The sequence below is a fragment of the Gymnoscopelus microlampas genome, assembly GCF_963454915.1.
Source record: "Gymnoscopelus microlampas genome assembly, chromosome: 4".
Classification (NCBI taxonomy): Eukaryota; Metazoa; Chordata; class Actinopteri; order Myctophiformes; family Myctophidae; genus Gymnoscopelus; species Gymnoscopelus microlampas.
Window position 1 is genome coordinate 27,702,390 of NC_139941.1, and position 24,694 is coordinate 27,727,083.

Consider the following 24,694-nt stretch of genomic DNA (forward strand, 5'->3'; position numbering starts at 1 on the left):
ATTGTGGCCTCCATGTGACTGTGGATATATTTATACAGTCCTGAAATTGACTTGAAAGAGCTGAATATACTGTATATAAAGCTATATATTATTAAGAATATATTATATTCTTCTCAGCTCCTTTCAAGTATTTCAGGACATTGATGCTTGGATGCATGCCTTCATGCTACATTTTATTTGATTGTGAAAAACTCTATTATAAGAGAACACAGCGACATAGACAATGCATTCACAATTACAGCCCATCTGACCTTTACATTCATTTCAGCCATAGATTAAAGAAAAGTCATTCTTGAGCTTTATTTGATACGGTTTTATTGGCAAAATGCAAAATGAGATGTTGGCAAAAAACAATGCAGTCTCACTCTGAACGTTAGGTTCATGAGAACATAACAGGAGTTTGGTTTGGGGGGACGTCTACTGTATGTGTGACTGTCCGGGGTATAACTTGGGCACCGTCCGACTGAACAAGTTCAAACTTGTGTGTCCCAGATGACCCGACAGTGCCGAGTGAATTTGAAAGGACTGTAGCTGTTTCTAAGAAGAGAAAAGGCACGAATGTCTGTATGTATCTGTCTGTGATTCTGTGGAGGTCAGGCCAGGTCAGGTAGGCCAGTGCTCGTGGGTACCGCATTGGGTTCTCTAACAACGGGTACAGCGAGAACGCTGACAGTAGGTACAACAGGTGTTGCATTAACGGGGTGGGGGAGCATTCAAAACTTGCATCGTTCCCGATTTACATGCTCCCCGACTTGCATGGTCCCGAGTAGGCTAGGGCTGAAGGGCTCCGGTCAAGTGATAATATTAATGGACGCAGTTATGCACTGCATTCATTCATGTTGTAATATAACTTTGCATCCAGCCACTTGTCCTTCAGATCCAGTTATAATCCTCCCTTGTCTGTTGATCCACTCCAAATCATGATGATGACTGGCAAACAAGGACAACTTTAAAGCTATAATCTGTACATTGTATGTCCGTTGTCAACCTGTCCCAATGGAGAGATGTAATTGCAACAATGTCAGAACAACAATAAGGATGGTGGTGCATCTAGAGCCCAATCCGGTGTGTCATTTGTTTCAAATAACTTGACATATACATTGGTGGCGGTGTCCTTCCCGACACCAGGGTCTACATTTCTCAATGGAATAGTAGGGAGACCACCTCTAAACCACTGTAGATGTGCAAATAATATTGTATTAACATACTCACAACTAAAACATTTTATTCATTAAAATAAGACCTGGGTTGTGGATTTAATATAATACAGATTATCATAGGGAAATTAAATAAGGGACAGTTTAACACTGTTGATGATATGTCAGTAAAAAAAATGGGTGTCATTTTTGATCATGTAGAAAAAAGAACAGCTTGAAATTAGAATTTCTGTTTTTAGAATATGGAGGGTAGCATTAGCTGAGATGAAACCAAACCAAACATTGAACACTGCGAAAATGTCACATAGTTCTTAATGTCTGTTAACTAGTAATAGCCTATGTTTTGGGTGATATGAACCATATTAAGTACCATTTTGAGATCTAAATATAGAAATGCATTTTTGTCCTTACAATAAATAGGCTTAAAACAGTTTCTGCATTACATCACATGCCGTCATGTTGTCATCACATACGATAACTTCACTTGCAAATTCTATCAAAAAGTAGTATACATTCTGCTGTTGACACCGTCATTGTGCACATGCACACATAATGTGAAATATATGGGAGAACATAGTGTAAATATGTGTAGGCTAAAAGCATGTTGTAAAATCAACACATGCGGTTTACACACTCACTTTAACACAAACTCTCGTAAAACAAGAGACACTGACTTCCAGGTATGGCTCAGGAAACATGCTGCTACTACTCCTAACAATAACTTAATGAACCTGAACTTAACTAAACAATAGACAGAAGCGTTGCTTGGGTCAAGAGTGAGTCCAACAATGCAAAGCGCTCTGGAAAGCAGGTGTTTTTTCTTTTGAAAAGATGCATAATAGAAATATTGCTGCTCTGACATTCGACGTCCTGCTGTTGTAGTGCTTCAGTTTTCAACTATCTGGTGATGGCGTTCCATTGACAAAGCCGAGGGATGACGCTGATGATGACGTTTTAAAATTACGCTGACAATGATTGGTTTGTTCTCGCTGTAGTCGTGAAGCTTTTTACCCCCGGCATTCGTGGCCATCAAATATCCTTGCGTTTTCTTTTTCTCTTTCCTTTTAGCAGGAGTACATGATATGATTCCTTGTTGCACTCACACTGAGTTCACAAGAAGTCAGACACTGGAGGTACTGTATGTAGTGTTGGGTCAGGTGCAGCAGGATAAGTTGGGTTTCTTCTTGGTAGCTGTCAGGCTTGTTAACGAGTCGCTGCTCACATCAGAATGAACTTGCTTTTTCACCTCTCTGTGGGACAGAGAGAGAGAGAGAGAGAGAGAGAGAGAGAGAGAGAGAGAGGAATGGTAGGACAAGTAAGGGAAAGGAAGATAGTGATAGAGGGAGCAAGCATGAAGGAAAATAAGAGAGAAAGGGTAGAAATATGGAAAAAGGAAATTAACCAAAGAAGAATCAGGTGGAAGAACAGAGAGACATAGAGGGAAAAGGGGCAGGAAGATAAATTAAATGTCAGTTTATATGTTACCCACTAGAGGGCAGTAAAGGTCTAGATGCGGTTCACTAGGAGCTAACTGTTGTCCTGCTGTAGGGTTAATGTTGGAGCCTTTGTATTGAGGGATTTTTGCCACTAGCCAATAGCAGGGCTAGTCTGTAATCAACACCCTATTTCAGCACTGGTTCTGACAGATGAGGATCATGATCATCTAGTCTGGACTGGAAAACAATAAATGACACATCCAACAAAACCCATCACTGTTTCTATTTTGTGTAATGAGTGAGTGGACAATACACTCTGAGTATCTTTACCTGGCCAGGTGGAGAACAGCTTCCAAAACATTGCTTCCATCCTTGGCACTTGTCTCACAGAATTGGGCATTGTATGTCTGTAAGGGTGAAGGCATATACACATATTAACCATCGCTGTGGTCGACTGTAGATTTAATAGTTGTAGCTTGGCCAATATAAGCTGTCGTACAATATAAAAATATATATAAATGCCCAATACAAAAATACATACAGTATATCATTTATTATGACAATCATTGTGCTGTTTCAGTTTCTTTATCACCGAATGCAATTAAAAGGCATTGCAACAAAATGACACACACAATATTTTTGTATGTAATCCAATCAACACAATAATATGCCTGTATGCTATGTATTTTGTACCATAGCTGTCGATACGTGTGTGTGTGTGTGTGTGTGTGTGTGTGTGTGTGTGTGTGTGCGTGCGTGCGTGCGTGCGTGCGTGCGTGCGTGCGTGCGTGCGTGCGTGCGTGCGTGCGTGCGTGCGTGCATGCTACCATAGCTAGTTTTTCTCCATAGCTGGCTGTGACACAGCTGACTCCACTCTTCAGTGCCTCTTGTCTCAGGTCACTCTTATTAGCCACCATCATGATGGGAATATCATCTGGAGACACATCCTGACACACGTATAGGGTAAGATGCCACAATTCAACAAATAATAAAAGCTATATATATTAGCATGCTTGCATGTCTTCATAAAAGCTACACACGTAATAGTACATGTATGTGTTATGTATCATATATTGGACATTATATCATACAGTTTATTTACATAATTGTATTGTGTACTCTGTGTAAATCAATGCAAATTAATCCAAACATAAACATCACAGAGCACTAGACTGTATCTACAAATATGTATTATGGCTGGGCTGTGATGAAATATTGGTTTCTATATATTTTTTATTTCTATATTTTCGGTTAATTGCCCAGCCCTGATACTGTATGTATACAGACACCTGATAACGCATCATGCAGACACTTTCACACAAAAATGGCCATATTACAACAAAACACATATTGGCATACTGTATATTCAACACTTACGTATGTGCTGCATGTAAAGAGAGAAAAACAAGCAAGGTCACTACATTTAACAATCAGACATTTTTAACATTAAAAAAATATAACCTCACAGTCACACAGCAGTGTCCTCGGTGTTAATTTAACTCATAAACGTCTAAACGTTTATGAGTAAGGGTCCATTTGCCAATGGTCTGTTATCTTTGCCCATTTTAAGGTAAAATTCACATAGGATTTAGTAGTGCAGTCACAGTTTGCATAATAATGGTAACATAAGGCCTCTGAAGAGAGTGTACAAAATGTAACTAAATGGACGCTTATCGGTCCATTTGTTTACATCTGTACACTCTGAGAGTTAAATAACCACTCAGGATTTTACAGAGTACAGCAGGTAATGTATAATTTGAACAATTCCGGTTGCTTGTACTGTATGGGGGAGTGACACAGTTAATGTGTATTGTAGAGGATGGTAATGAGGTGTTACCTCAATCATCTCCAGCCATTCTCTAACGTTCAGAAAGCTCTTCTCACAGGTGACATCGTACAACAGCAGCACACCGTCCGCTCGGCGGAAATAAGACTTGGCAATGCTGCGGAACCTGCAGTGGGTAGAGAACATACTATGATGCATACGTAGATAACTTTTTAGTTCCTATTTTCACTGAGTAATAGATAGAGGTGTTTTAGAGCCGTGCTTCCTAACCTGGGGCCCAGGCCCCCATAGGGGGGGGGGGGCTGCTGAAGATTACCCAAAGATTAAAGAGCCCCCTACCCTGGGCAGGCCGGCGGACAACGTCATCACGCCCCGGTCACTATGACTCTGCCATAACCATATAAGGAGTTCCCAATGCAGCTACGCCCAAATATGTGTTGTCTATCCTCTATGTGTCGTCATGCCATCAGGCGCGAACAAAGCAAGCTCCGTTAGCATGGTTGGAGATGCACAACACTAAATACACTTCCTTGTTTACATTTAGTGACTCGCTGTCTGTGAGTCATTCACAGTCACAGAAATGAATGCTCAAAACTGAGACTGTCCATTCGACACTTGTCGCGCAAAGCATGAATTGACCTTGATCAAAGTTCTACAGACACAGTATAGCCAACAATCATCTACTCAAGCCACTCATTATTTGTCCTTTCTTCTCTCTCCTTCAGAAATAAATGCATGCAAACATGAACAGAACACAGACTCTCTCTGTTTCACACACACACACACACACATTCACATTCACATTCACGCGCACGCGCACACACACACACACACACACACACACACACACACACACACACACACACACACACACACGCGCGCACGCGCGCGACCATACCTTTCCTGTCCTGCAGTGTCCCACAGTTGTAGCAATGTGGGCTCTCCATCCACAACTAAAGTCTTCATCTGAAAATCCACACCTAGAAACACCAGGGAAAGTAGCTTGTTGTTAAACTCATTTTAGGCCGTGGGCCAGATTGGTAATAAATGATATTTTCCGTGAGCTGGATACAGTTTTGTGTATGTGCACATGCTCCCAACGTTGAAAGACACAAATGCTGTCACAGTATTTGATAACAACACAGAAAACATGATGGGTAAAATTCTTAGGCTATTGATTTTAGGTCTAGGACTAAACTGTAATGTTTATACTGTCAGGTGGAAACCTTGTATGTCCAAAACCGGTAATTTTCAGGAAATGGAAAAGATTATCTATTTATACATTTGCCGAGTGCTTGGACTTCCTTGGTGCTATCCTATCCTTGGTGTCCTGTTATCACTGTCCTCTTTCCATTGTAGCTACAGTAGGTTCTACCACACCACGTGTCACATTTTCAGACAACAGGTCGCCACAACTTCCATCATGCATGTAGGCTTTGTTTCGTCTACTTTTAATTGTTCAGTATACATTTGGCTCTTTGGGCCATATTTATTTTCTTTCAGCAATATTTCGGCTCAGTAAAGATAAGAATAGCTGATCTACAAGCTGGTCGGGGTGCAACACTATGTGAGCTTGTAGATCGGCTATTTTCCCCAACGATATCTGGTGTAGAGGAAAAAATCACACCCTGTGTGAAGGTAGCGGCGCCTTTGAATACATTATGTCATCGATATGTGTTTATAATGTGTTTATAGCCATGTGTCATGTGAAGCTTGACCAATCACTTTGTTGACGGGTCTGACCAATCAGAGCGTCGACGACAGATAAAGTTAAATTGAGGATCTAACTTTAAATAACTTACCTAGAAGGAGACTTTAGCCAAATAAAAATATATACAAAAAAAAACATGAGGAAATAAAAAATAAACCTTGACATCATAGTGATGTCATGAATAGTCCCCTTGCCTGACAAATCACAACCTTGACGGGCCTGACCAATCAGAACCTTGACGGGCCTGACCAATCAGAACCTTGACGGGCCTGACCAATCAGAACCTTAACGGACTCTTGGATTCTCGATCGTCTCTATCAAACCATTCTGTCATAACGGATGACTGGGTCCCGAACTCAGACTTTCTATACATTCACCCTTCATCTGTTCTTGTATCTTTCTCTTTCTATTCGTCATATTAACTTTAAATAACTTACCTAGACGGAGACTTTAGCCAAATGAATAATAAGATGAAGTCATTGTCATCGTTTATATAGACATCGAATTCTATATTCATGACATCATAGTGATGTCATGAATAGTGACCAATCACAACTTTGGCGCACCTGACCAATCAGAACGTTGACGCACCTGACCAATCAGAACGTTGACGCACCTGACCAATCAGAACGTTGACGCAAAAGCCAGGCATAGAGGGCTAATATCCGCTCTATACCTAAAGGTATAGAGCGGCTAGCGCCGCTAAAAATCACACCCAGTGTGAAGTGGGCGGTGTGGTCACAGTGGTCATCACAGTGATGGAAGTGATTCACTTAAAAAAAAACATAAAAGTGTTTTTTTTAAGTGCATAGTCCTATTTATAGGGCTATGCACATGTGTCATGTGTTTCTAGCCAATCACAGTCCTGAATAGAGTCATGGTGGCCAATCACGGTGCAGGGTTAGGGGGGTACAATGGTGGCCAATCACAGCGCAGGGTTGGGGGGGTGCAATTGGGTCGATGTCCAAACCTCACATACTGTATAGGGGCGGTTGCACCGCCCAAAAACAGAAGGGGGTCTAGTTTAGACCTCCAAGGGACTGCGGTGAAGCATTTAACCAGCTTAACAGAACCTCAGCAAGTGAGTCCAACCCACCCAGTGTGGCGCTGCAGTTTGCTCTGAACTCGTTCTTGCAGAGGCGGAGCAGGAAGCTGGACTTGCCCACGGCAGCGTCTCCGGCCAATACGATCCTGTAGGCTTTCTCTGATGTCATGTAACCCATGTCAACACTGCTCTTCTTCTCCTGTTGGGGAGGCAGAACACAAACAATGGCAGATTGAGGTGCATTTCATGGTAGTGCATTCAATATCTACTTAAATAATCTTCCTTCTTTTGTGTGTCTTCAGCCCACTGGACTTGAACTGTTGTTGAAGCAGTAGCAGTGATGAGGGAAGTACTCACATGTTTTACTTAACTAAAAGTATCAATACTGCAATGTAGATATGCTCTGTTACAAGTAAGTCCCGTATTCAAAATATACTTGAGTGTATAAAGTACAAAAGTATCTGCATCGAAATATACTTAAAGTACCAAAAGTAAAAGTGCAGAATGTCCCATTTCACAAGTTTAAAATGTATACAAAAATCTTTTGAAAATAGCTTGTGAGCTTGTAGATCTGCTATTTTCAAATGGCCAAAATATATATACGGCTGAAGTGGTTAGTGTGTTTTGTAATAATAATCTAAATCTACAAAGTAACTAGTAACTAAAGTTCTCATATAATTGTAGTGGAGTAAAAGAACAATATTTTCCTCTGAGATGTAGTGGGGTAGAAGTAAAAGTATTGAAAATTGTAGAGAAAGTATAAATACCTCAAAATTGTACTTAAGTACAGTACTTGAGTACATGTACTTAGTTGTGATAAAACTACAAATTGACGTGGTCTCAGAACTTTTCCTCAGAAATACAGATGTCCTAACTTTACGAACTATAGTCCGGAAAGCCTGTCTGAACCCCGGGGTCGGAAGGAGTATGAATTGTGCTCTACATATCGTTGCTGTCGGGCAACTACTTTGTCGTACAACAGTGTCGCTCAAAGGTAGCAAAAATAGACGATCAACAAGCTCTCAACACGGCACGATGCGACGTGTTGTGAGCTTGTAGATTTGCTATTTTTGCTCTTTTGGAAGATTTTTTTAATTGAAAGTTAAAGTGGTTAAAGCAGCACTATGTAACGTTTTAACATCTACAGTATACTGTAGCATATTATGTCCCACAAAATTATAAAGTTACATGTACGCCTCTGCTGGGGGCATGACTGTATTACTATGTATAGGGGAGACAATGAGTTTCATCGTGGCATTTGCCAAGGCAGAACTGCCAGTCAAAGCGAAGACTGGCCAATCACAAGTCAAAGACGTTGGCTGCCATGTTATTTGAGTCCAAAGTGGTCACTGATACCCCAAACTACATAGTGCTGCTTTAAGTGTGTCTTTGGGTTTTATAAATATTGAACCAATGAAAAGTAACAAGAGCTTGTGACTAAATAAAAACAAAATTGGATTCATTGGAACACAGATTATTTTTTCCATCTCCTTAAAAGTAAAGGACGATATTGTTGGTGGCTGTTCCAGAACTGACAGAACAAAGTGCAACATCGCTCTCTTTTTCCATCTCTACATCCCTCCCTCCCAGCATCCCTCTGTTTCCCTGGTACCTGAGTGGTGATGACTGTGAGGGGTTTCCTAGTTGTGGAGGCTCCAGAGCTTGTTCTAGAAAGAGGTTGAGAAGGCTTCCAGTCTAAAATAGAGCCGGCCTCTGACCCAAAAGCTGATTCACCGTCCTGCGTCTCAGCCACCTAGACACACAATGGCGGAAAAAGTTGCATCAAACAACAACATTAGATATATAATGTAATATAATATATGTAATATAATATAGAATACACGTTGAAATAATTTCAAAAAAGTTCTACTGCTGAGCTAAGAATGGAAAGCCTGTTAGGGCAGGGGAGATATTACACTTTGAGCTTCATGCAATACCTTTTGTAGTAGTAGTGGTGGTGCACCCATTTCGGATGCTATCAATGCACTGAATGGGACATTATCACGTTTAATCAGACTATTGATTGGTCTAAGTAGGTGAGATACTGACCTACACACGTTTAATCAGACTACTCATTGGTGAGATACTGACGAACGTTGCGACGTTCGCTTGAGCCAACTCAGCGCCGGCCACGTTATGTACCGATAGGCACAGAATCGTAAATCATGTTTTGGGGACTGAGCTCCGTCGGTAGGTCAATATCTTACCAATCAATAGTCTGATTAAACGTGGGTAGGTCAGTATCTCACCTACTTAGAACAATTAATAGTCTGATTAAATGTGATAATGTTCCATTCAGTGCATTGATAAAATCCAAAGCCGGTGAGTAGTGGCCCTAACTGACCACAGGATATACATTTCTTAAGTGAAGAGTAGGGAGACCATCTCCAACCATTGCAGTTTAGTTACTGTAGTTATATTTTATTAAAATACTCTAAAATACAGAGTGGTTAAAGTAACATTATATTTACTCAAATGTTTTCATGAATTGTAGATTTAAGGTTCAAACAACACTGATGTAGCAAATCGCAATTAAATAAAAATGATATGAGTATCAGTTCAACAAAGCAGTCATTGTCATGCTGCAATGCCTGTGCAATGGAAAGACAGTGAGTTTGTAGGAGGCAATTTGTTGGAGGTTAATTGGTAAGGCATATCAATATTTCATAAAGACAAATTACTTGACCGCTACACAGCACATTCCTTTGCATTCAATATTTTCCGACAAGATGTTACAGCAGTATGCATGTGGTATATGTCTTACATCAGTGTCAGAGTTGTCTTCCATCTCGCTATCCTCCTTCTCATCCTCTCGTCTCTTGTCCTTGTCGTTCTCCTCCTCTTCCTCTTGACCCTTGACCTCGTGCTCGGAGTCATAGCCTCGGTGTGAGCCTCGGAGGGTGGACCGGCCGCTGTCCATGTAGCTCTCAGGCAGGCTGTCCTCTTCAAACTCACTGCTGTATCTGCGCTTCAGGCCTGGGTCACACATAGCCAGGGCCAGGCTGTCACAGCTGGGCCTTCGAGTGTCCAGAGTCTCCTCCTCCATACGTTCATAGAAACTGGCAGCGGTAAAGAGAAAATAAAGATATCATCAGCATAACACCAGTGGTGGACAAAGTACTCAACCCCAGTACTTGAGTCAAAGTATACAGGAACAGGAATCGAACTGTCAACCTTCGGACTAATATGCTGTAACACTACCTATAGTGCTATAGCTTTGTCCAGGCTGATGTTGTCTGTTGAAGATCATAACCTCTTGCCTTCTGTCATGAACCAAGCCAACACTAAGATCACTCGTTCACAAACCATTTGCCAATAGAGAAATTGTATGTCTCCTCACAACCGAAAACAGTGAAAGCAGCCGATCTACAAGCTCAGAAACACGTTGCTATCTGAAAAGTTTTGAGATTGTAGATCGGCTATTTTCAGAATGAAGTATGTCATAGATTGAAAAAACGTACTCTCAAATAAGCATTTCAGGTTATCTTTACCATTTGCACATGTATTCATTGATACAGTCATGTTGTTTGCAATTCAACTTATATGAAGTCTGCATCAAGTGAAGATTGAACTGGCGACCTTGAGATTGTAAGGCACTCATTTAAGGGAGACGCCATTGGACCAACAGACAAGGGACTGTGGAAAAGGAGATCACACAGATGATACAGTTTCACGCAAATAGCTGAAAAATCCTGGGTTTAAGTGTTTTTCAAACTGCTCAAAATTGCGGACAATCTAAGGGCCAATTGGAGTGAGATTGGTTTCAGTGATATTTGGAATGACTCTCTACATAACTGCAACGTTTCAAATAAATGTGAGTCTTGCATGTATGTGTTAGGGGCAGATGAATAATTTTCATAAAACTGCAATAGTTAAAATCTATTTCCTCCTGGGATTTTTGAGTAATCTGCACGAAACATTTTACACATGAACTTAGGACCTTTGCTGACAAAACAAAAGCGGCGGATTTTCCATAAGTGAAAAAATGCAGAAGTTATGAGCCAATGGCTGTTTTTCATATAATTCAAAATGGTGGGCGATCTAAAGGTCAGAGGTCAAAAGTCAGACCACGAAAGTTGTCGGGCATGAAGAGACGCATGTGTGTATCGAAGTTTCATGGTTGTAGGTCAAACAGGGCATGAGTTGTACCTGTTCAAAGTTGGCACTTTCAATGGAGTGCTATAGCGCCACCCTTTGACGAAAGAGTGTGAGAATTATTTCTTGATAGTTTTTCATGAGCATCTACCATATGGCCGAGTTTCGTAAAAAGCGTATGCACGGTTAAGCCAGAACTGCCAAAAACAAGTATTTTTCAAACTGCTCAAAATTGGGGACAATCTAAGGGCGGAGCTTACTGGTCAAAGCGATACATGTGTTCCTCGTGAGTCAAGGCACAAGTGTAAGCAAGTTTCACGACTTTCGGCCAAACGAGGCATGACTTATGCCTGGTTAAAGTTTGCATTTTCAAAAAATTGCTATAGCGCCCCCCTTTGGCCAATTGGAGTAAGATTGGTTTCAGTGATATTTGGAATGACCCTCTACATTTCCGCAAAGTTTCAAAGAAATGTGAGTCTGCATGTATGTTTTAGGCGCAGATGAATAATTTTCATAAAACTGTAATAGTTAAAATCTATCTCCTCCTGGGATTTTTGAGCAATCTGCACGAAACGTTTAACACTTGAACTTTGGACCTATGCCGACAACACCTTGGCAGCGGATTTTCCATAAGTGAAAAAATGCAGAAGTTAGGAGCCAATGACTGTTTTTCATATAATTGAAAATGGTGGGAGATCTAAAGGTCAGAGGTCAAAAGTCAGAGGGTGAAAGTTGTTCAGCATGAGGAGACGCATATGTGTATCCAAGTTTCATGGCTGTAGGTCAAACAGGGCATGAGTTGTACCTGTTCAAAGTTGTCATTTTTCAATTGAGTGCTATAGCGCCACCTTTTGACGAATGAGTGTGAGAATTATTTCTTCGTTTTTCATGACCATCTACCATATGGCCGAGTTTCATAAAAAGCGTATGCGCGGTTCAGCCAGAACTGCGAAAAGTGGCAGAAATAAGAACTAAAATACTGCCAATAATAAAACAGGTCCAGAGCTGAGCTCTGGCCCCGTAATAAAACAGGTCCAGAGCTGAGCTCTGGTCCCGTAACAAGCAAAATATACCTACACCAGGGGTCTTCAACAGGGGGTCCGGGACCCATAGGGGGTCCTCAGAGTTACTAGAGGGGGTCCGCCAAAACTTTGTGTGCTATGATTATTATTTTTTTTACATTAACCACTTGAACCCTAGCATCCCTTTTCTGAGGAGAACTTTAGCCAAAAATAGCAGATCTACAAGCTGGCGTTGTGAGCTTGTAGATCGGCTATTTTTGGCAAAGATGTAGAGGTGTAGAGGGTAAAAAGAGCAGACTAAGTAAACAAAAATGTTGAATCTGAAACACAATTTTATACAATTATAGAGGGTGTCCCTGCTTCATCTTTCTCTCAGCTAGGGGGTCCTTGGCCTGAAAACGTTGAAGACCCCTAACCTACACTATAGGTGTTTTTTCATGTTTGTAGCTGGCTGTAATCTTTCACTGAAGAGCATGCAGGGCAATGCTCAAATACACACAACAGTTCTATAGTGGTAAAAAAAACAGTCAGACCTCTGTACCCTGCACGGTTTAACTGCTTCAGTGAATCTGAGACTCCTTGGACCATGTCATTCACTCATCTCTCCATCGCAGCTTCTTGCTCTCAGGAGAACCTGTTCCCCTGTCGTCATTTGTCTAATTGTTTGTTTTTAATGTCACCTTTTCTTCAATAAGGCCCTGCCAACTACACCATATGGCCTGTTCCTTGGAGGAGTTGATCCAAAAAGGACTTTAGCTTGTTATTAATTCAGTTCCTACATTGACACAATAGTATATGAGAAAAGTCATACTAAACTCGTACTGTGTCATAAGTCATACAATACTTTAGTATAAACAAAATGCCATACAGTCCTGTCGTTAAAAAAATACTTTGTTCTTGTCAGCCTAAATTGTTCACAGCACAGCTATCTATTTTTATAATTAATTCTTGTGACAACCCTGGGGGTTGTCAGGGTGACTGGTGTGGTTGTCATGGTTACTAACCATGTGTCATGTGTGTCAGAATGATTGGAGGGCGGAGTGTGTCATCAGTGGAGATCTGGCCCACCTGGATTGTCCTCTATAAAATAGGTGGCTGGACTTCATTCTTGTCCTCTCTCTCACTGTGAAGCTCACTAGGAGCACTCCAGCCTTTTGGATTTTGTTTGTTAAAGAACAAGATCACTGTGGTAGAGGTTTGGGTTGTGTAGTTGCCTTGTCATGATGTAACTCCAAAGGTGAACAAGAAATCTAAAATAATTGCTGTATAATAATTGCATAGAAATTGATCATTCAAAATATGCTCCTCATTGACATTGTACGGTGAAACGGCTCTCAAAGTCACTCTTTTAGCACGTAAACGAACACAAACAAAGCTGATTCAGTCAATATAGAACATCACCAAACCCAGAACTGTTTTTTTTTTATATAAAAATGTCAACTTCCTGTTGATTTTACTATTTGAAGATCCGCGGATCCAGTCCGAGTTCTTTTTAATAAAAATAGCAAAATCAAGAGGATGTTAGCATTTTTATTTAAAAAACAAACGGTACTGGGTTTGGTGATGTTCTATATAGTCTGAATCAACTTTATTTGCGTTCGTTTGTGCTAAAAGAGTGACTTTGAGAGCTGTTTCAGCCTACAATGTAATTCAATGAGGAGCATATTTTTTTATTATCAATGGAGCAATTATTTTAGATTTCTTGCCCACCTTTGGAGATGCATCATGGCAAGGTAACTACACAACCCAAACCTCTACCAAAGTGGTCTTGCCCTTTAAGCACTGTTAACCACCCCAGTATCCGTATTGTGGGTATAGCTTTAGCAGAAAATAGCCGATCGACAAGCTCACTGCGACACGTGAGCTTGTCGATCGGCTATTTTCAGTCAAAACTTTCCTCATAATAACACAAAACAGAAAATACACTAGAATTGAGCCCTGAGGCTCACCGGTTACCCATATGGGGTTAAGTTAGTTTTAATAAAATAATTTAAACGTTCTTTGTTTGTGTGAGTTTCCTCATTTTGTTACAAACTCAGCTGTTTGCAACACTCTTGGTTGGTTGTTGCAATAAATACATTACATTTAAGTGGTTGAATTTATGTAATTTGTTATCCCTGAGTCACTAGAATACCTCAAAACGAAGTATGGAGCTCGGCCTATAATTGATCATTGTTTTGATTGATATGCTGCATGCCATGAGTGCGAAGTGGTATTTTCTTAAACTTAAATCAGTTAATCACAGAGGATCTGTGGTCATAATACAGCACTGTTTGAGGAACTAATAACTATAGTTGAAAACTTAAGACATATTTTTTAATGTCCAGTCCAAAGTGAGAACAATGTAGCCTTCTTGATTTAACACCAAAACTGCTATAGTTTTGATCATCTGAAACTAAGGAATTTATAAATGACAAAAAGGGTATGAATTTTTATGACATTACAAAACATCTCTCTGTTTCCTTTCAATGAAAGTGTAAATCTGGGTTCAGACTCAGCCAGAGTAAACGTTTTCTAACAGATGGTTTTAAACAACCTAAATCTCAGTCGTGTCATAATGAACCCTTTCCCTGCTCATCAGAGGGTGTATCTAGTAGATCCAGTCATTATGTCAGGGGTAGAGGTGTTTGCTGTGGATTTTCATCTTTTGACCTGTCACCTCTCGCTTTAACTTTAAATATAACCTCGAAATCCTACTTAATGTGAAAGGCCTGGTGGTGCAAGAGTAAAGCATAGGCTTCACAAGCGGATGGTCGTGGGTTTGAATCTTGGTCAGGGAAGATCACAATTTTCGGTCTTTTTAAGGCGAGAACCATGGATGAAGCCCACCTCCCTCCTCACGCCCTCTTTTAGCTCCGGTAGGAGAGGGAGGAGCATGGAGGGAGCCCACCTCCAGGGGGAGGAGCTTAATACATTTACATATTAATTAAAGATTTTTATTTTAGTTTTTTTTGTGATTTTATGGCCACTGTTTTTTTTTCACATGAATTTGTTTGAGACATTTTTTTATTGTTTTTTTTCATCACCAGTTTGTATTGACCACAGCTCCATTGTTTTTTTGTTGTATTACCCTTTTAGTTTTTATTTAGTAGTTGTTTTGAGTGAACTTTGAACCTCGAACCTTTAGTTTGTGAACCTTTGATTTATCTTTTAAGCCACGCTGGCATGGAAGGTACAATTGGGAACGTCATCCTTAACCCGCCTTTTAGAATTTAGATGGAACAGTGAAAATGTTCTTCAGGAGCCTTGAACTCCAAACCTTCTACTTTCAGACCCTGTGTTTAAGCCTTGAGCCACGCTGGCATGGAAAATACAAGTGGGAACGTCATCCTTAACCCGCCTTTTAGAATTTAGATGGACAGTGAAAATGTTCTTCAGGAGCCTTGAACCCCAAACCTTCTACTTTCAGACCCTGTGTTTAACTCTTGAGCCACGCTGGCATGGAAAGTACAAGTGGGAACGTCATCTTTAACCCGCCTTTTAGAATTTAGATGGACAGTGAAAATGTTCTTCAGGAGCCTTGAACCCCAAACCTTCTGCTTTCAGACCCTGTGTCTATCTCTTGAGCCACACTGGCAGGAAGTTACAATTGGGAACGTCATCCTTCACCCGCCTTCCCCAAACCTTCTGCTTTCAGACCCTGAAAACGGAAAAAAAATTGTTCCCCCAAAAACCTGTTAGGAGTACGTTTCAGGCAATTTAAAGTTGATTGGTAGTGACTTTTGTTTTGGTCCCTAACATTCATCGAGCTCTGGACTTAGTCATTTTTTTTCCGTTTCGGTAGTGACACAATGGTGTCACTACCGAAACGGAAAAAAAATTGTTCCCCCAAAAACCTGTTAGGAGTACGTTTCAGGCAATTTAAAGTTGATTGGTAGTGACTTTTTTTTGGTCCCTAACATTCATCGAGCTCTGGACTTAGAAATGTTTTTTCCGTTTCGGTAGTGACACTACCGAAACGAGAAAAAAAATTGTTCCCTCAAAAACCTGTTAGGAGTACGTTTCAGGCAATTTAAAGTTGATTGGTAGTGACTTTTTTGTGACTTTTTTTTGGTCCCTAACATTCATCGAGCTCTGGACTTAGATATTTTTTTTTCCGTTTCGGTAGTGACACTACCGAAACGAAAAAAAAAATGTTCCCCCAAAAACCTGTTAGGAGTACGTTTCAGGCAATTTAAAGTTGATTGGTAGTGACTTTTTTGTGACTTTTTTTTGGTCCCTAACATTCATCGAGCTCTGGACTTACAATTTTTTTTTCCGTTTCGGTAGTGACACTACCGAAACGAAAAAAAAAAATGTTCCCCCAAAAACCTGTTAGGAGTACGTTTCAGGCAATTTAAAGTTGATTGGTAGTGACTTTTTTGTGACTTTTTTTTTGGTCCCTAACATTCATCGAGCTCTGGACTTAGATATTTTTTTTTTCCGTTTCGGTAGTGACACTACCGAAACGAAAAAAAAAATGTTCCCCCAAAAACCTGTTAGGAGTACGTTTCAGGCAATTTAAAGTTGATTGGTAGTGACTTTTTTGTGACTTTTTTTTTGGTCCCTAACATTCATCGAGCTCTGGACTTAGTACATTTTTTTCCGTTTCGGTAGTGACACTACCGAAACGAGAAAAAAAAATGTTCCCCCAAAAACCTGTTAGGAGTACGTTTCAGGCAATTTAAAGTTGATTGGCATTGACTTTTTTGTGACTTTTTTTTTGGTCCCTAACATTCATCGAGCTCTGGACTTAGAATTTATTTTTTCCCCAAAAACCTGTTAGGAGTACGTTTCAGGCAATTTAAAGTTGATTGGTAGTGACTTTTTTTTTGGTTCCTAACATTCATCGAGCTCTGAACTTAGTACATTTTTTTCCGTTTCGGTAGTGACACTACCGAAACGAGAAAAAAAAATGTTCCCCCAAAAACCTGTTAGGAGTACGTTTCAGGCAATTTAAAGTTGATTGGTAGTGACTTTTTTTTGGGTCCCTAACATTCATCGAGCTCTGGACTTAGTACATTTTCTTCTTACCGAAACGATTTTCTTTTTACCGAAACGAAAGTTTCGGTAAATTGTCCCCCCAAAAACCTGTTAGGAGTACGTTTCAGGCAATTTAGAGTTGAATGGTAGTACTTTGTAGTGACTTTTTTTTCCGTCCCTAACATTCATCGAGCTCTGGACTTAGTAAATTTTCTTTTTACCGAAACGATTTTTGGGAAATTGTCCCCCCAAAAACCTGTTAGGAGTACGTTTCAGGCAATTTAGAGTTGAATGGTAGTACTTTTTCGTGACTTTTTTTTTCGTCCCTAACATTCATCGAGCTCTGGACTTAGTAAATTTTCTTCTTACCGAAACGATTTTCTTTTTACCGAAACGAAAGTTTCGGTAAATTGTCCCCCAAAAACCTGTTAGGAGTACATTTCAGGCAATTTAGAGTTGAATGGTAGTACTTTGTCGTGACTTTTTTTTTGGTCCCTAACATTCATCGAGCTCTGGACTTAGAAATGTTTTTTCCGTTTCGGTAGTGACACTACCGAAACGAGAAAAAAAATTGTTCCCTCAAAAACCTGTTAGGAGTACGTTTCAGGCAATTTAAAGTTGATTGGTAGTGACTTTTTTGTGACTTTTTTTTGGTCCCTAACATTCATCGAGCTCTGGACTTAGATATTTTTTTTTCCGTTTCGGTAGTGACACTACCGAAACGAAAAAAAAAATGTTCCCCCAAAAACCTGTTAGGAGTACGTTTCAGGCAATTTAAAGTTGATTGGTAGTGACTTTTTTGTGACTTTTTTTTGGTCCCTAACATTCATCGAGCTCTGGACTTACAATTCTTTTTCCGTTTCGGTAGTGACACTACCGAAACGAAAAAAAAAATGTTCCCCCAAAAACCTGTTAGGAGTACGTTTCAGGCAATTTAAAGTTGATTGGTAGTGACTTTTTTGTGACTTTTCTTTTGGTCCCTAACATTCATCGAGCTCTGGACTTAGTAAATTTTCTTTTTACCGAAACGATTTTTGGGAAATTGTCCCCCCAAAAACCTGTTAGGAGTACGTTTCAGGCAATTTAGAGTTGAATGGTAGTACTTTTTCGTGACTTTTTTTTTCGTCCCTAACATTCATCGAGCTCTGGACTTAGTAAATTTTCTTCTTACCGAAACGATTTTCTTTTTACCGAAACGAAAGTTTCGGTAAATTGTCCCCCAAAAACCTGTTAGGAGTACATTTCAGGCAATTTAGAGTTGAATGGTAGTACTTTGTCGTGACTTTTTTTTTGGTCCCTAACATTCATCGAGCTCTGGACTTAGTACATTTTCTTCTTACCGAAACGATTTTCTTTTTACCGAAACGAAAGTTTCGGTAAATTGTCCCCCCAAAAACCTGTTAGGAGTACGTTTCAGGCAATTTAGAGTTGAATGGTAGTACTTTGTAGTGACTTTTTTTTCCGTCCCTAACATTCATCGAGCTCTGGACTTAGTAAATTTTCTTTTTACCGAAACGATTTTTGGGAAATTGTCCCCCCAAAAACCTGTTAGGAGTACGTTTCAGGCAATTTAGAGTTGAATGGTAGTACTTTTTCGTGACTTTTTTTTTCGTCCCTAACATTCATCGAGCTCTGGACTTAGTAAATTTTCTTCTTACCGAAACGATTTTCTTTTTACCGAAACGAAAGTTTCGGTAAATTGTCCCCCAAAAACCTGTTAGGAGTACATTTCAGGCAATTTAGAGTTGAATGGTAGTACTTTGTCGTGACTTTTTTTTTGGTCCCTAACATTCATCGAGCTCTGGACTTAGAAATGTTTTTTCCGTTTCGGTAGTGACACTACCGAAACGAGAAAAAAAATTGTTCCCTCAAAAACCTGTTAGGAGTACGTTTCAGGCAATTTAAAGTTGATTGGTAGTGACTTTTTTGTGACTTTTTTTTGGTCCCTAACATTCATCGAGCTCTGGACTTAGATATTTTTTTTTCCGTTTCGGTAGTGACACTACCGAAACGAAAAAAAAAATGTTCCCCCAAAAACCTGTTAGGAGTACGTTTCAGGCAATTTAAAGTTGATTGGTAGTGACTTTTTTGTGACTTTTTTTTGGTCCCTAACATTCATCGAGCTCTGGACTTACAATTCTTTTTCCGTTTCGGTAGTGACACTACCGAAACGAAAAAAAAAATGTTCCCCCAAAAACCTGTTAGGAGTACGTTTCAGGCAATTTAAAGTTGATTGGTAGTGACTTTTTTGTGACTTTTCTTTTGGTCCCTAACATTCATCGAGCTCTGGACTTAGTAAATTTTCTTTTTACCGAAACGATTTTTGGGAAATTGTCCCCCCAAAAACCTGTTAGGAGTACGTTTCAGGCAATTTAGAGTTGAATGGTAGTACTTTTTCGTGACTTTTTTTTTCGTCCCTAACATTCATCGAGCTCTGGACTTAGTAAATTTTCTTCTTACCGAAACGATTTTCTTTTTACCGAAACGAAAGTTTCGGTAAATTGTCCCCCAAAAACCTGTTAGGAGTACATTTCAGGCAATTTAGAGTTGAATGGTAGTACTTTGTCGTGACTTTTTTTTTGGTCCCTAACATTCATCGAGCTCTGGACTTAGAAATGTTTTTTCCGTTTCGGTAGTGACACTACCGAAACGAGAAAAGAAATTGTTCCCTCAAAAACCTGTTAGGAGTACGTTTCAGGCAATTTAAAGTTGATTGGTAGTGACTTTTTTGTGACTTTTTTTTGGTCCCTAACATTCATCGAGCTCTGGACTTAGATATTTTTTTTTCCGTTTCGGTAGTGACACTACCGAAACGAAAAAAAAAATGTTCCCCCAAAAACCTGTTAGGAGTACGTTTCAGGCAATTTAAAGTTGATTGGTAGTGACTTTTTTGTGACTTTTTTTTGGTCCCTAACATTCATCGAGCTCTGGACTTAGTAAATTTTCTTTTTACCGAAACGATTTTTGGGAAATTGTCCCCCCAAAAACCTGTTAGGAGTACGTTTCAGGCAATTTAGAGTTGAATGGTAGTACTTTTTCGTGACTTTTTTTTTCGTCCCTAACATTCATCGAGCTCTGGACTTAGTAAATTTTCTTCTTACCGAAACGATTTTCTTTTTACCGAAACGAAAGTTTCGGTAAATTGTCCCCCAAAAACCTGTTAGGAGTACATTTCAGGCAATTTAGAGTTGAATGGTAGTACTTTGTCGTGACTTTTTTTTTGGTCCCTAACATTCATCGAGCTCTGGACTTAGAAATGTTTTTTCCGTTTCGGTAGTGACACTACCGAAACGAGAAAAAAAATTGTTCCCTCAAAAACCTGTTAGGAGTACGTTTCAGGCAATTTAAAGTTGATTGGTAGTGACTTTTTTGTGACTTTTTTTTGGTCCCTAACATTCATCGAGCTCTGGACTTAGATATTTTTTTTTCCGTTTCGGTAGTGACACTACCGAAACGAAAAAAAAAATGTTCCCCCAAAAACCTGTTAGGAGTACGTTTCAGGCAATTTAAAGTTGATTGGTAGTGACTTTTTTGTGACTTTTTTTTGGTCCCTAACATTCATCGAGCTCTGGACTTACAATTCTTTTTCCGTTTCGGTAGTGACACTACCGAAACGAAAAAAAAAATGTTCCCCCAAAAACCTGTTAGGAGTACGTTTCAGGCAATTTAAAGTTGATTGGTAGTGACTTTTTTGTGACTTTTTTTTTGGTCCCTAACATTCATCGAGCTCTGGACTTAGTAAATTTTCTTTTTACCGAAACGATTTTTGGGAAATTGTCCCCCCAAAAACCTGTTAGGAGTACGTTTCAGGCAATTTAGAGTTGAATGGTAGTACTTTTTCGTGACTTTTTTTTTCGTCCCTAACATTCATCGAGCTCTGGACTTAGTAAATTTTCTTCTTACCGAAACGATTTTCTTTTTACCGAAACGAAAGTTTCGGTAAATTGTCCCCCAAAAACCTGTTAGGAGTACATTTCAGGCAATTTAGAGTTGAATGGTAGTACTTTGTCGTGACTTTTTTTTTGGTCCCTAACATTCATCGAGCTCTGGACTTAGTAAATTTTCTTCTTACCGAAACGATTTTCTTTTTACCGAAACTAACATTCATCGAGCTCTGGACTTAGTACATTTTTTTCCGTTTCGGTAGTGACACTACCGAAACGAGAAAAAAAAATGTTCCCCCAAAAACCTGTTAGGAGTACGTTTCAGGCAATTTAAAGTTGATTGGCATTGACTTTTTTGTGACTTTTTTTTTGGTCCCTAACATTCATCGAGCTCTGGACTTAGAATTTATTTTTTCCCCAAAAACCTGTTAGGAGTACGTTTCAGGCAATTTAAAGTTGATTGGTAGTGACTTTTTTTTTGGTTCCTAACATTCATCGAGCTCTGAACTTAGTACATTTTTTTCCGTTTCGGTAGTGACACTACCGAAACGAGAAAAAAAAATGTTCCCCCAAAAACCTGTTAGGAGTACGTTTCAGGCAATTTAAAGTTGATTGGTAGTGACTTTTTTTTGGGTCCCTAACATTCATCGAGCTCTGGACTTAGTACATTTTCTTCTTACCGAAACGATTTTCTTTTTACCGAAACGAAAGTTTCGGTAAATTGTCCCCCCAAAAACCTGTTAGGAGTACGTTTCAGGCAATTTAGAGTTGAATGGTAGTACTTTGTAGTGACTTTTTTTTCCGTCCCTAACATTCATCGAGCTCTGGACTTAGTAAATTTTCTTTTTACCGAAACGATTTTTGGGAAATTGTCCCCCCAAAAACCTGTTAGGAGTACGTTTCAGGCAATTTAGAGTTGAATGGTAGTACTTTTTCGTGACTTTTTTTTTCGTCCCTAACATTCATCGAGCTCTGGACTTAGTAAATTTTCTTCTTACCGAAACGATTTTCTTTTTACCGAAACGAAAGTTTCGGTAAATTGTCCCCCAAAAACCTGTTAGGAGTACATTTCAGGCAATTTAGAGTTGAATGGTAGTACTTTGTCGTGACTTTTTTTTTGGTCCCTAACATTCATCGAGCTCTGGACTTAGAAATGTTTTTTCCGTTTCGGTAGTGACACTACCGAAACGAGAAAAAAAATTGTTCCCTCAAAAACCTGTTAGGAGTACGTTTCAGGCAATTTAAAGTTGATTGGTAGTGACTTTTTTGTGACTTTTTTTTGGTCCCTAACATTCATCGAGCTCTGGACTTAGATATTTTTTTTTCCGTTTCGGTAGTGACACTACCGAAACGAAAAAAAAAATGTTCCCCCAAAAACCTGTTAGGAGTACGTTTCAGGCAATTTAAAGTTGATTGGTAGTGACTTTTTTGTGACTTTTTTTTGGTCCCTAACATTCATCGAGCTCTGGACTTACAATTCTTTTTCCGTTTCGGTAGTGACACTACCGAAACGAAAAAAAAAATGTTCCCCCAAAAACCTGTTAGGAGTACGTTTCAGGCAATTTAAAGTTGATTGGTAGTGACTTTTTTGTGACTTTTCTTTTGGTCCCTAACATTCATCGAGCTCTGGACTTAGTAAATTTTCTTTTTACCGAAACGATTTTTGGGAAATTGTCCCCCCAAAAACCTGTTAGGAGTACGTTTCAGGCAATTTAGAGTTGAATGGTAGTACTTTTTCGTGACTTTTTTTTTCGTCCCTAACATTCATCGAGCTCTGGACTTAGTAAATTTTCTTCTTACCGAAACGATTTTCTTTTTACCGAAACGAAAGTTTCGGTAAATTGTCCCCCAAAAACCTGTTAGGAGTACATTTCAGGCAATTTAGAGTTGAATGGTAGTACTTTGTCGTGACTTTTTTTTTGGTCCCTAACATTCATCGAGCTCTGGACTTAGAAATGTTTTTTCCGTTTCGGTAGTGACACTACCGAAACGAGAAAAAAAATTGTTCCCTCAAAAACCTGTTAGGAGTACGTTTCAGGCAATTTAAAGTTGATTGGTAGTGACTTTTTTGTGACTTTTTTTTTGGTCCCTAACATTCATCGAGCTCTGGACTTAGATATTTTTTTTTTCCGTTTCGGTAGTGACACTACCGAAACGAAAAAAAAAATGTTCCCCCAAAAACCTGTTAGGAGTACGTTTCAGGCAATTTAAAGTTGATTGGTAGTGACTTTTTTGTGACTTTTTTTTGGTCCCTAACATTCATCGAGCTCTGGACTTACAATTCTTTTTCCGTTTCGGTAGTGACACTACCGAAACGAAAAAAAAAATGTTCCCCCAAAAACCTGTTAGGAGTACGTTTCAGGCAATTTAAAGTTGATTGGTAGTGACTTTTTTGTGACTTTTCTTTTGGTCCCTAACATTCATCGAGCTCTGGACTTAGTAAATTTTCTTTTTACCGAAACGATTTTTGGGAAATTGTCCCCCCAAAAACCTGTTAGGAGTACGTTTCAGGCAATTTAGAGTTGAATGGTAGTACTTTTTCGTGACTTTTTTTTTCGTCCCTAACATTCATCGAGCTCTGGACTTAGTAAATTTTCTTCTTACCGAAACGATTTTCTTTTTACCGAAACGAAAGTTTCGGTAAATTGTCCCCCAAAAACCTGTTAGGAGTACATTTCAGGCAATTTAGAGTTGAATGGTAGTACTTTGTCGTGACTTTTTTTTTGGTCCCTAACATTCATCGAGCTCTGGACTTAGAAATGTTTTTTCCGTTTCGGTAGTGACACTACCGAAACGAGAAAAAAAATTGTTCCCTCAAAAACCTGTTAGGAGTACGTTTCAGGCAATTTAAAGTTGATTGGTAGTGACTTTTTTGTGACTTTTTTTTGGTCCCTAACATTCATCGAGCTCTGGACTTAGATATTTTTTTTTCCGTTTCGGTAGTGACACTACCGAAACGAAAAAAAAAATGTTCCCCCAAAAACCTGTTAGGAGTACGTTTCAGGCAATTTAAAGTTGATTGGTAGTGACTTTTTTGTGACTTTTTTTTGGTCCCTAACATTCATCGAGCTCTGGACTTACAATTCTTTTTCCGTTTCGGTAGTGACACTACCGAAACGAAAAAAAAAATGTTCCCCCAAAAACCTGTTAGGAGTACGTTTCAGGCAATTTAAAGTTGATTGGTAGTGACTTTTTTGTGACTTTTTTTTTGGTCCCTAACATTCATCGAGCTCTGGACTTAGTAAATTTTCTTTTTACCGAAACGAAAGTTTCGGTAAATTGTCCCCCAAAAACCTGTTAGGAGTACATTTCAGGCAATTTAGAGTTGAATGGTAGTACTTTGTCGTGACTTTTTTTTTGGTCCCTAACATTCATCGAGCTCTGGACTTAGAAATGTTTTTTCCGTTTCGGTAGTGACACTACCGAAACGAGAAAAAAAATTGTTCCCTCAAAAACCTGTTAGGAGTACGTTTCAGGCAATTTAAAGTTGATTGGTAGTGACTTTTTTGTGACTTTTTTTTGGTCCCTAACATTCATCGAGCTCTGGACTTAGATATTTTTTTTTCCGTTTCGGTAGTGACACTACCGAAACGAAA

The 24,694-nt window shown here is 39.4% G+C and overlaps 1 protein-coding gene across 3 annotated transcripts in view; it reads right to left on the minus strand.

Moving 5' to 3' along the window:
- Positions 1 to 324: 324 nt before the first annotated feature.
- The window catches only part of rasef (RAS and EF-hand domain containing), a 66,038-nt gene continuing 41,668 nt past the window's right edge, over positions 325 to 24,694 (minus strand). For all 3 annotated transcript variants that reach the window (XM_084055105.1, XM_084055104.1, XM_084055106.1), the window contains 8 exons: positions 9,900 to 10,194; positions 8,748 to 8,888; positions 7,187 to 7,334; positions 5,278 to 5,359; positions 4,431 to 4,545; positions 3,421 to 3,540; positions 2,924 to 3,000; positions 325 to 2,407 (listed from right to left, as the gene is read on the minus strand). In XM_084055105.1, the coding sequence (XP_083911231.1) occupies positions 2,311 to 2,407; positions 2,924 to 3,000; positions 3,421 to 3,540; positions 4,431 to 4,545; positions 5,278 to 5,359; positions 7,187 to 7,334; positions 8,748 to 8,888; positions 9,900 to 10,194 (1,075 nt within the window). In that variant the 3' untranslated portion in view covers positions 325 to 2,310. The remainder of the gene's footprint in view (positions 2,408 to 2,923; positions 3,001 to 3,420; positions 3,541 to 4,430; positions 4,546 to 5,277; positions 5,360 to 7,186; positions 7,335 to 8,747; positions 8,889 to 9,899; positions 10,195 to 24,694) is intronic.